Source organism: Chiroxiphia lanceolata, chromosome 8 (assembly GCF_009829145.1).
Source record: "Chiroxiphia lanceolata isolate bChiLan1 chromosome 8, bChiLan1.pri, whole genome shotgun sequence".
NCBI classification, from domain to species: Eukaryota; Metazoa; Chordata; class Aves; order Passeriformes; family Pipridae; genus Chiroxiphia; species Chiroxiphia lanceolata.
In genome coordinates, this window is record NC_045644.1 from 20500551 (window position 1) to 20513867 (window position 13317).

At 40.2% G+C, this 13317-nt stretch overlaps 1 protein-coding gene across 8 annotated transcripts in view; it reads right to left on the reverse strand.

The window, feature by feature from the left end:
* The window catches only part of GBF1 (golgi brefeldin A resistant guanine nucleotide exchange factor 1), a 106439-nt gene that overhangs the window by 36041 nt on the left and 57081 nt on the right, over positions 1-13317 (reverse strand). For all 8 annotated transcript variants that reach the window (XM_032694593.1, XM_032694586.1, XM_032694587.1 and 5 more), the window contains 5 exons: positions 8748-8879; positions 3594-3712; positions 2863-2971; positions 2442-2502; positions 724-778 (listed from right to left, as the gene is read on the reverse strand). In XM_032694593.1, the coding sequence (XP_032550484.1) occupies positions 724-778; positions 2442-2502; positions 2863-2971; positions 3594-3712; positions 8748-8879 (476 nt within the window). The remainder of the gene's footprint in view (positions 1-723; positions 779-2441; positions 2503-2862; positions 2972-3593; positions 3713-8747; positions 8880-13317) is intronic.

Consider the following 13317-nt stretch of genomic DNA (forward strand, 5'->3'; position numbering starts at 1 on the left):
CTCCATCTAAGAAATTATTACATTAATAATCATATAAGGTCATGGTATTCATGGTATTTGAAATATTGAATCCAGCTGTTAAAACCCTCACTGTATTGAGTAAGACTGTAGCATTATAACCTCAGAAAATTGTGCATTTAGGGAAAGGAAGATAAAAAAAGAGTCTACTTTGATTTGGCTGCTAATAGATGGCATTGACCATGTGAACTAAGGTTTTCACTACACAATGTAGTGAAATCCACCAAAGCCTTTTCTGCAATAGCCCAATTTCATAATGCTTTTGTGCTGTTTCACCAGCCTCCAAAAGTTTCCTTTCTACGCACAAGGAACTGGACAAATATATCCTGAGAGCTCAGTATTAGACCTGCAGTGAATGAAGAATAAAGAGAAAGAAGCTGGAGAGAGAGCAGAAGACAGCAAATAACTAAACAATGTCACCATTAGGTCCCATAATTTGCTGGGGTTTTCTAGCCCAGAGCAGCTGATGGCTGTTCCCAGAATCCAGACTGTCTCACTTAGGCAGCAACATCCTTAACAAGATTTGCTACTGGGCTTAATCCCACAGAATTAATGAAGCTATGTCCATTTATGCGGTTAAACATGCTCTTTCAGTGAACTAGGGACTTGCAGGAACAAAGAAATACAAGTGTGAAAACAAACAATATAGAGAGGAGCACAAGCCCAAGACATGAGTAGAACAGTCAACACAGTGCTGAGTCTTACCTTCTTCATGTTCGTTCCCATGTAGCTTTTAGGTTCTTCCTTAAACTGAGGCAACCTGAAATACAAAGAACAAGCCAAAATACATAAGCTTACTCGGGTTAACAAGAAGGGGAAAGAAACAGGCTGGTCTTTCCAGCAGATACTAGAAAAACAAAATTAGGTTTTCTCCTCAAAAAGAGATGCTCCTAGTTTGTTTTCCTGACAAAATCTGCTGAGGGTAAAAAACCCCACACAAGTATAGATGAGAGGTGCTTTGCATGCTATTACTACTAATGGCAGTTTTTCTATATTGATTTTCATGTCATGTAAGTACAGTTTATTTTCCTTTAGGGCACGTTTTCAGCAGTGGACTAATTACATTTGTTCAAAACAAGTTTCTCTGATGCTGCTGAAAACAACTGCTGAGCCAGTGTCATCCACAGCAGGACTCCTGCAGTGTACATGTTATTACTAGTCATGGAAATTGTTTTCTTTGAGTTTGTAGAAACCCCAGTAGGTGTCTTCTGTTCTGCATCATATAAACACAATTGTGGTGCACAGTGGGTATAAGTTTAACCTGAATGCTTTGAGATAAGCAGTTCCCATCTCAGAATGATGCAGACTGCCCTCAAATGTGCTACCAAGTGACAACTCATACAGCTCTACAACTCCACACACTCTGCTCTGCCTTCTGTTCCTTTACTACAATTCTATCTTTACTTGCTAAGGGGGAAAAAAGCCTTAGAGCACAGCTTTGGCTGTTTCTTTTTCTGGAAAGCAAGATGACCAAACCACCCCTGCAGTTGCCGCCTCTGCCTTGCTTCTCTATCCCTGTCCACAGGCACAGATGGTGGTGGTGTCTCCAAGACTTATCAAGAAGGATAGAGGAGAGGATACACAGTAAGTAATGAATAAGCACCAAGTAAAATTCACATATGTATTTTGAGAAAAAGTAATGTGGTCTCTCCACTTTGAAGAGATTGATTCTGACTCTGCCCCACATTCATCCAGTGCACTGCATGCTGCAGGGTGCCCAGAGGAGAAAAAAACCTGAGCTCCCACTGGAATCGAGTGTGACAATGGAAAAAAACCAGGATACGACTCTTTTCAGAAGCTGCCAGTTTTACTACAATCCTTTTCTCCTAGAAGTATTTCTGTATCTGCACATTTCCTTTTTACAATACCCAGAGAAAGTCTATGATTATTTCACTATTTGGAGAAACAGTTTTGAAGCTAAATAACTTACTTGAGTTCAAAAGAAGTAATCTTAATGACCTGAAGGGGGCTGAAAAGGGTAGAACATTTGTCCAGGACACATGACTTCAAGAGTTTAAAATTCTCTTTGACATGTGAGGTCAAAGCTCTCATCTTGAAATCAACATGTGGCTATTCAACACCACTTCTATTCTGAAGAGAGTTATATTTTTTAGAGCACTTTTTTTTCAGTGAAGTTTGCATTCTCTGTCCTCAAACTGGTTCTCTATCCTAAAGCTCTTCATTACTTGGCTGTCCATCTCTCCTCAAAGGACACCTCAAACCAGGCAACCTTCTCTACCTCTGTCTCCCTGCAGTCTGACAGGGTCACCCAAGAGAAAAGTGCCAAATCCTTCATCCCCTTCCACCTCTAAATAATGACCATTTTGGATGATTTTTCTGAGGGCCCTTAAGTGGAAGTGTGGAATCCTTCTGTCCTTAGAGGGCCATCTTGGCAATGCTGAGGCAAACACAAGCAGGTTTACCTTGTGAAGAGCAGCTGCACCATGTCGACCAGAGTGTGCTCTGCAGATTTTCTCAATAACTCTGCGAAGACAAAAACAAATAACACAGGTGTCATTACTCAGTGTGATATTATCAAGAGGCTTCTTCAAGCAGACTCCCCTCCGAGTCTTGTTTACAGAGATTACGGCAAATTTATTAAAACCAGCTCCAACACCGCATTGCTGCAAATGGTCACGGCATCACACGGTGGCGCCACACAGCTGGGGAAAAGAGCAGCCCAAAGTTGCACGGTGAGCGCCTTACAAATTTTCCATGAAGTTGTAGAAAGACACAATAATATAAGGCTCAGCAGCTTTCCATGGATGCATCTTCTACAACAGGACTAGTTAATGCTGAGGAAACCCGATCATTTCTTAGGTGCAGAAGCGTGAGCAAACCTACCGCTGAGTCTCATTTCGAAGCATATGCGGAAACAGGACTGCATGATCTCACACACGGATTCATTGGTGAGGTGGGCTCCCACTGGAGTGAGCAACAAGGTCCTCAACACCTGCAAAGAACAGCACCCGTATGTACCATAGTACAATGACACTTGCATGCATTTCCAAGAGAAGGTTGGTTTCCTCAAGAAAGACTGCGGTGAGCAGAAAACCTAAGGGTTCTCCAGGACTCATTTCAAACTGAATGCTGTGCACAAGAAGCCCATTAGCAGACAAGAATGATCTCCTGACCCACTTCTAAAAGAGGCCTGATATGCTGCATGCTACCCAATATTTAAATTGAGGAACTAGGTATCTGCTCAAAAGTACACAGACAAAAGAGGTATACAGTTCATAGGTTTGTCTCTACAAAGATCTTTTCTCAAAAATAAGTTTCAGAGCTCCATATGCTTAATTTACTCCCCATTAACACAGACCATACACAAGGTAGGATTATCAACACTACCACATTATCAAGCCTCTAATTTTAAAATCATTTAATTTAAGCTTTTAATTATTTTCATTTGGAAAAGCTTTTACCACAGGTATATGAGCCATCTGTTTAAAAATAAAGTCTGTCACTAAGCTCCTACAGAGTCAAAACACTGCTCCCTCCTCTTCATCTCCATGTAACAGGATATGTTCCACAACAGGCAGCAACCATTATGGTAATTACCATTTCTCTCCACTTACCTGTAGGATTTTCATCAAGACAACCTCATCGCTCGCATGATCTGTGCCCACAAATCGGGCATGAGTGACAGCATCTGCCATGTTCTCCATACCCTCTGCTGTGCCCTCATGGCTGGGATCTGAATAACAGAATAAAAATACGTGTCAGGGAACAGCCTCCTACAGCCTACCACCTCTGTGGGGAGACATCGACACGGAGATACTGTGTGGCCTTCTGCTTCCTTAATTTGTGTGACTTGCAGAGAGTTGACCCTACAAGAGCAAAACTCATGTCCCAGTAGCAGAAAGGTTTTATAACTGTGAGCTTTCAGAAAGACTTTATTAAGTTTTTCTGTATTTGTAAAAAAATGTAACCTAACAAAGCAAATAATTACAATTCAGTTGTTACTGGTTCTGTATGTTATTAGATATTAACTTCTAAGACTGTGTCCTGTTCCCTAATCTATACCACAATCAGCTGTTAAATGCATTCAGTTCCTCCTTGGGAATAAAGAAAAAAAAAAGCGCTTAAACATAGGGAACCTAAAATTTACTCTCAAGAGGAGAAAATGCCAAACACGTTCCACTAGATTGAGAAGGGAAAATTGTTTCTTGTTCTACATCCCTCCCAAGGAATAAAAGCTGGGAAGGAATGGACCAGTAGCTTTCCCCAGAGAAAACAGCAGACAGACAGAATCGCAGTTGAGGTATCGGAGTTGCAGGCCTCCCACTTCAATCACTCATCAAGGCTCCTTCTCTCTGCTTCAGGCTTTTGTAGCTACAAACAATGGTGCAGTTGAGAGAATATTTAGGATGAGATTGTTGTTAGTAACTGTATCTTGTGCTACATTACAGTGGCTTCAGAAAAGCTGCCTATGGCTTTGATTTCATTCTCACTTAAAAATATGGCACTGGGCAAGAATCTTGCCTAAATAGTCATTAGACAAGAAAGGAGACAACCTAAACACGGTTAATACCTCATTAATTGGCAATGGGGCCTCTTGAACTCCAGTAAGAATAAAGCTGACAAAGGAATCAAGCAAGACCTTGTATGCTTTGCAGAGAAGCTTTGCAGACTCCCTCTTTGACTCCACTAACATTCACACCTAGGAAGGGCTAAGCCCTAGTTATTAAAGAAAGCTGCCTTTATTGTGGTCGAAACAGAGCAGCCTCCACCATGCTGTGGGGATTCTGAGGGGTTGCAGGATAAGGAACTTCTAACAGCGCATAAAACTAAATTGTCATCAGTGTACTCCAGAATCCCATAAATCTTCATAGGAACAGCACTTCACCATCTATTACACATTCCTATTAAGAGCAGAGCTGATCTACTTTTGACACAGTTCACACACACACACCTTGCATAGCTGAGAGTGAATTCCTCTCCTGGTTTGCTAGGCAAACCTCACTGATCTATCAAGGAGTCTGTTCTAAGACCAGCTGGTCTTTTTTTACCTGGTTCAGCAGCACCACCCAACAGGATGCCAAACTGATATGGGGAAGCATTTGGTAAGAGGCCTGGCTGTCAAAGGCAGTTCTCTGTGTACCTTCAATAATGGCTTATAATCCTGTTAGAAGCTACCACTTTTCTACCAGAGGCAGTAAAATCGGTCAGATGTTGGTGTCTCATGCACTCTTATTCATAAAAGGAAATAATAGCTTAAACCACTGATGGTGATGTAGGACCATTCTGAATCGTCTTAATTAAATTAGGCAAAGACCAGCGGTGTTACAATGCCAGCACCTACGTTAGCATTACTGTTAACCAATCTCAACAACTACAGTGGAAAGCAGCCAAGTGGGAATCAAGAGGAAAAGCCACTTGCTGCAGAAAAGGCTCTCACAGACAGAACACACAGATTCACTTCACTGTCACCTCTTCTAGTAGGTGTGAGTTGCTCGAAGCTTAGGGATACATTTAGTTGTAGTTATGGATAAACAGTATGTGTGAAAAGGAAACGCAAGCAAGTTGCACATATGCTTCTTTAACAGATCTATGAGTACTGCTTCACTGTTCTAGCCCCTACCTTCAACACCTCTCTCTCAACACACATCACGCCTGACTACTTCAGTTCTGGCTCCCTGCAACAGCACTGCAAATTCAGGTCAATTTATAAAGCCTCTTGAGTTCAATTAAAAGCACAGATACTTCTACTTTGCAGAAACAAGATACAGAAAAAAATCAACCCGCTTCTTTGTTCCCTTGTGAGAAAACAGTACAGAAAGATATGTCGATGTCTGCTCAGAATCACTAACAAAAAGAAGTTTGTATGAGCAAAATACCAGTTTCAAAATTGCCACCTACAATGCAAAGATCTAGAGACCCCATCTAGATATATACATTTTATATGGGGTGCAGTCTTACAACGGGTGGGCAAAAGAACAAGCAGAAATCAGAAAATCCAGGCTCCAGGAAAGCCAAAAGGCTGTTCAGTATTACCTTTAATGGAACTAAAATAAATCACCAAGGAGACAGAGAAGGTAGACAGGAGAACAAGTTTTAAACTCCCTAAACAGTAAGTCATCTCACTGGAAACTGAGCAACAACTACCTACTTACAGATACATAGTTTTCAGGAACATCCAGGAAAGCTAACTTTAGAAATAGAGCCAGAAGTTGCTGTGGACACACTGTGACAATAAAAAGAGCACACACCTTTTCTGAGGAAAATACAGAAAACCCCAGTTCTGAAATTTAGCCCCTAGTCTTCCAGTAGCTAAGGTTTGAACTCATCAAATAGGCTGACAGCTCACTAGCTACTGTAAAACTGCTGAGCAAGGAAATAACTAATCTGAGGGATAAAAATCAATGGGAGTTTAGTATTGTCACACAGTTTTCTAGTACTTTAAAAGTTACTATGTAATTTATCTACTAAAACTCCTGTAAAAGCAGTACTTAGAGCAGAGGATAATCACTGTAAGGGTAACTATTCCTACTAAAACGGTGGATATCAAGTCATTTTATCTAACTGAGCAGTGACTGCACACTATACCATTACTCAATTTGCAATTCAGACTACTAAAGATCAGAAGTCTCAAAGCCTACTCAAGAATTATTCTTTTCTAACTGGTTTTAAAATATATCCTTCAGCAATACTGGTCTAAAAAGGAGACAGATAACTACCTGCTGACGTGTGACAGAACAAGAAAAACAATGAGACTGCACAAGGATTAGCAATTAAATACTTTGGAAATGGGAAAAGAAAGCCATTTTAAACATAGATATTTATCAGAGGAGTTTGGCCCTTTCACTGCACCCTGGTTTTTGACCCAGCGTGTACAGCAAAAGCCAACCACTCACAAAACAGACAGAGCTAATGTCACTTTTTTAAAAAGTGCTGTTTTCACCTGTCAGTTACACAGCCCCAAAATGCACCACAAGTATCTGCCACACTGCAATTTCCCCACCGTGGTTGTGCCAGTATCCTTCTCTCTTGTTCCATATAGTTTGAAACAGATTTGTATATTAAAAACAGTTTTAAGCTTTTACTATCTTTAGGTAAACAGTCTTTAGACTACCTTTAGTCTCATATTACAAAAAAGAAATTATAAAACCAAAAAGCTTTAATTTAACAACACAACCCTAGCCAGATGTTCAGTCAGCACCACTAATCCCAGCCTCACTGGTATCTGGAGCAGCACAAAGGACAAGGCTGCTCTGAATGTCACCTGAAGCAACAACGAAGGTCTCAGATTACAGGTTCTGTTCCACAAAAAAGCCAGGGAGAGAGGCTTTTCCACTGTCTGCTACAAAGACACACAGTCACCAACAGTTACAGGGATGCACCCTCGCTGGAGTGACCCAATTAATATTCTAAACAACAAGTAGCTAGAGAAAGGCTACAAATTCTTAACCACATTTTTTCCTGTTTCTGCCTCAAATCAAGTATTTATAGATGGTTGCCTATGCAGATATTTGCCTGGACATGTGATACGAGCCTGATGTTCTGAACCCACACAGAGCATAAAAGCCTAGGCGAAGAGTCCATCCTTCCTTCTAATGCTGAAAAGTCATATATTTTGCATTATTGCTTAATCCTTCAGAGGCACATGTTTTACAGGCTTAGCGAAGATTTCTTCATTGTCCTAGGAAGTTTCGTCATATTGCATCATTCTAGTTATATTTTTGTCACTTAATTATACCAAATGCTGCCCAAAAATTGATTGGTGAAAACTATATTTTCACCCAACTCTTAACATCTTTTTCCTGAAAGTCTCCATTTTTGCTCATTTTAATTCTGTGTCTTTCCCACAAAAGTGGTTTGCACCTACATAAAGCCCTTTCTTTCTCTAACTTCCTAACTTGAAATAATGAAATATTTAAAACAACAGTACCAAAAATTCTGTAGTGTTCACTTACAATGTGAGGGAGAAAAAGAACTGAGAAATCTGAACTTGGGGGGAAAGAATACTGGTAAAATTATTTTCTTCAAATGAGACTATGTATAAACAAACATAGATAAATTTTGTAATTCACACAGGTATGATCAGAAAGTACTGACAGAACTTACAGAGAAAAATCGAGCACCACTAACAACAGGATGACACACTGATGGCAGACAGAAAGCCAGCTAATGAGTAACAAGGCAGCTGAGCCATGGGAACTGACCACATGCACATTATTAGCTTTTCACAGATACAAAGGAGAATGTGCAGATTTGAAAGTGGTAGCAGCAAAACTGTCTCTGCCATGACAACTGTGGCAAGTGAAGAGTACTGGCACACCACTGGATAAGGTCTGGGACCAGGCAAAAAACCATCCTCACTCTAGAGCAGAAATATTAGTCCACAAAACTAAATAAATCCTACTGTGTTTCTGTATGTTACAACATTGTAATCCAAGCTGGTATTGTCCTCTCCCTGTGCCTTTTGCTCAGATGGCATTAAAAAGCAGCTGGTGCCCACCACAGTCCTGCAGCAGGCCATAAGCACACACAGCAGTCAGGGCAGACTAGAAGCTTTGGCTCCATCTCCAGACATTCTGTAGCGACATGAAAGATCAGCCAGTTTGAGATTAAGAAACTGCAGATGCCTATTTCCCCAGTGTAAATGACAATTTTCCTATTCCCCTGATCTCCACACTAAGACTGCAAGCGTGTATCCTGGCCAAAGACACAGCTCACAGAGATACATTTGGCTGGCATTTTGGTAAATCCCAGGAAGTCACATAACATACCTATTAGTGCATATGAGAGGAACTTATTCACAGAGGTGAGAGCCAATCCAGTTATGGGACCTGTAGTGTCTTCAGAACGGATGACTTCCAGAAAAGGTCGAAGAAAGACATTGGGTTCAATTTCAGATAGCTCTGTAAAATAAAAAGAATTTTAAAGAGACCTTAAATTAGACTTCGTTCATCAGGATTAATTTTCTCTTTAAGAATCTACAGTAAGTTTCATCTCAGAGGAAAAAGGTCTGCTCTAGCTTACTTTTAGAAGGCTGGTGGGAAGGTCAGGGCTGCTTTTAAATATATACACACACAAACACACACATATATGTATATGTATATATTTTAAAAGCAATGGCTTGTGAAGTTCAGTTTCTTACGATCTTCAAAACAGCCTTCTGGAGCCTTCTAAAGTCTATTGTATGAACACTCTGTAAATGCTACAGAGGCCACTGCTGCCTAAATTTACATTTTAATTCATTGGGAGACACAGTTGCATTTTCCTATTACTCCTGAATTGTGTGATCCCATGAACTATCTCTGCCCCATCTCCTGCCATTTCTGTAACATCCTACTACAGATACAGCCTCATGCTCATTACATGCAAAGTACAAATGAACAACCACCAGGTTGGTTGAAACTCTTGCAGCTCTTTGCTTGAATACAAATTGCATTTCTGCAACACCAAATGTTTGCTTGGCAAAGACAGGAAAACTCCACAAGATAAACTAATTTAAAAACTCTTCTGTCCTATTCTCAGAATATTCTCGGAAATATATAAGCCTCTCAACCAAAGAAGTAAAAGGGGCACTCTTCTCTACTTGCTGCTTTGGACAAGAAGGATCCCCTCTAAAACTGCAGTACAAAAAGGCAAATGCACTGAGCTGTTGAGCTGGAGAAAAAGCAACTAACAAGCTTCCTAAACTTTCCAAGACGATCAAGGGACACTTTGGGAATGAAAAAGAAATACAAAAGAGAAGAACCATAACTAGGAAAATTGATCAAAAAACAAACAAATCAAAAAACCAAACCAAGCCAAAAACCAAACCCAGCCAAATAAAACACAAGGAATCAAAATAAGAGGAGCCCTGGGGGGGATTTAGGAGAAAAAGCATTAAAAAGCAGGTGAAAGGAACCACAACACAGTCAGTACACAAGCATAGAAGAATGTATTAAAAGTAACGTGGATAATTCTGAGACCAGAAATATGTAAGTACAACACTTGGCTCAACTTGTTGAAACCTACTTTTTATTCCTCGTAAAAGTTAACAAGTCTAATGGCTAACACTGTGACAGGATCACTTGCATTTATACCATCAATAATCAAATATTGCACTTATCTGTCATAGGAGCTTCTTTGAGGCAGAGGATAAAAAAAGACCGTAATTCCTGAATCCTTAGACAAGCTGCTGCTTTTCCATCTACCAACATAATTCAATTATTTTACTGAAGAAAAGAAAAAAACCCTTATTCTAAGATAACAGAAATTCCATTTTATCATAGTTCCTATTGAAAAGCCTTAAGCATCAAAATAAAGAGCCTATCAGAAAGCGTGTTAATGTAAGTGTGACAAATTATGGTAACGAAGCAAAGGAGGAAGAACAATGCAGGGGGTTTTGTTTTAAATAGTTAAGAGCACAGAGAAGTACATCAAAGTGCTGTCAACTAAAGCAAAACTGTAATTAAAAAAAGGGATGCAATCTCTTACCTTTCAGCCACCAGTTCAAATAAGGCCAACACCACTAACTTGTGAGAGGTTAAAAGGAACCTGATGATTCAATCTTTCTGGCTTAAGAACAACTCCCCCAATTTGTCAGATAATATCCTGGTGTGACATTACAATTGTGTCACCTCTCAATAGCTCATGGACATGCAGAGGATCGTAAGACACGCTTTCATCGATGTTTATTTAAGTGTGCTTTATAGAACACTTGTCTGGTTACAAGCCCTTGGACAACATTAAATATAGTAAGACTACTAGAGATCAAAACTCAAATTCTTCTTCCCCAAAACTGGTCCTTTCTATAGAACAGACCACAATCCTGTCAATTCCTCCAGCCTCCTTCAAACCAGTGAGTCCAAGGATGAAAAAGCCGCATTTTGATTAGAAAGAAAAAAATAGGACTTCAGCAGATGTACATCAGTGCATGTGTAGAACGAGGCAATGAAGACAAACTTGCTAGCAGAGGATGTATAGGGTACCACACTATCCATTAACACATTTTTGGGGACAAGAAATAGATATTTTCTTTACAAGAATAGGGTGAGTTTCAGGTTTTTACTTTCAATAAAGTTGTGAATCTTGATGTGGTTAAAGACTCGATTCCCCTGCAGTCTCACTGAAATTCCCGACTTACGTGAAAATCACATAATTAGGATTTAATTTAGGCACATACCATTAATTACACAGCAACTCTGGCCAGCTTCCCTGATATTCAGAGATTCCAGCTTTTATGGTAACACAGCATTTTACATTAAGCTCACTGAAATGGACTGTGTGTGCTGTAAAACTATTTAGAGAGAGCTGGTGCTGTGTTATTGGAAAAAAAATATACTAGACAAGAAGAGAGCATTTTTAGTGCAGGACTTACTTACTAAAGGATTACTGCCTGAAAGATCTAAATTTCAGTGAAACACCAATGACACTGCTAATTGCTTGCATCTGAAGAGTATTCACTTGATTACTACAATGAGCTCTTCTTACCAGAGGCATTTGCAGGCATTGAGGACCTACAGGAGTCACCAGTCCCTTTTCAAAGCAGAACTTAATCTTGGTAGTGGTGCTTCCTTCAATGGGAAGTTTGGGAGCACAAAAAACCACTCATACTGTAGCTACTTTTGCTGTTACCTCTCATTGGCTGAAAAAGGTTCAGCTCTGAAAGTGGCACTAAAGCTACCTGGAAGTTTTTAACCAAGTAACAGTTTTGCAAAGAAGCCAGTAAATCAAAGATAAATCCTTTTCTTTTAACTCAATCCTGTTGAGCTCAGTGAAGTTAGTTCAGTAGCTCTTTCCCCAAAAGGCTTTCTTAGCTTTGTACATGGAACATGGCAGTGCCCAGAACCAACCTGCCAGCCCTTTGGATCAATAACTACAACTGCGAGGTGCACTCCATGCTAGCTTTTCTACCACAGCTCAAGTTTAATCTAGAGCACAGAACCAATTAGCACTCTTTTCACAATACTTTGATAAGGGGGAATCAGAGTCTTTAGAGGGAATTGTTCTGCCCAGCAGTTAAACTTCATGAAAGAGATATTACAGGAAGTTTTGCCATCACCTAACTGTTCGAGCAATGCCATCTCTCCTGAAAATATCTAAGAACCTCAGCAAAGGCAGTAAAATCAATTATTACTTTAATAATTCCTTTGACAAAACAAAGGCTATATAAGATAAATATTAAATGTTTGGAGGGACAACTCCAATGTTGTTTTATAACAACATTCAAAAAAAAAAAAAAGCAGCTCTGAATTTTCAACTCTGATTCTTGCTCTGTCAGATTCAAGTTCAGGCATTACAAGTGAGGAAACCATAACCAGTGAGAGAATTGAGAATTGAGAGGTTTCTCCAAGTATGTTTTCTTTTCTAGCAAGAGACATTTCTCAGCATTTGAACTGGAAAATATAGGATGGTTCTCTGCTTAGGTAACCACTTTCAACTCTGAGGAAAAAACTCAACCAAACAAAAAACCCACCTGAAAACCCACTAGCCCTGCAAGAATGATTTCAGCCAAGGTTATTACAAGAGGAAAAACTGAACAAGTGTCCACAAGGAGAACAAAATTTCACAAGGGGCTCCTATACAAACTGCCCTCCTTTGCAATCTACTCAAATTAAAACATGATTTAGTCTTACATGCAGAGCCTGGTCTGCTTTGGGGACCAGCTGGAAAGCGCTTCCCATTTTCACACAGGTCCCTTCGACGAAATTTCAGGGAAGCAGAGACCACCATCAGCACCACACCCAGAAATGCTCAGCTAGCCCAAAGCAGAGCATGGAGATTAAGAAGAAGGGAAAGAGTATCTTAAGTAGCATATCAGAAAGCCAGCTCTTCAGGCTGGCTACTTTAATGAGGACAGAATTTCTTTGAGACCACAGTGCTTTCTCATTCGTCCTATGGATTATTTGCACTTAGACACACATGTCTATAAAGATATTTAAACAACTAATTCATGTTTGAGCACCTAACTCCCATTTCAGCAATCCCATCCAGCCGTTCTGGCACTTCAGCAAACAAACTGCATCAGACCTCCGGCGTCCCCTTTCTCCTGAAGAACAGGAGCAGGTCCCCTCGGAAGAGTTTTCTTATTGTTAGCACACTGTTGGCACATTCCTGATCTAAAAAGCTCACATAAGCTGCTTTCTCTGGCAGTTCAACTCTTCACTCCTGAATGACTCCTATCAGGAGCGGCTATGCGTTCCGAATCAGAGTAAATGAACAAGAAAAAATTGTTTATGACAAGTTATTTCAACATCATTTGTCCCGAGGACAGGCAACTGCAACCCAAACCACATGACCTGGACTCCTCTTATGCAGCAGCTGTTGGCCTTTGACGCCCAGCCTTCAGAAAGGCTGTCTCAGTTG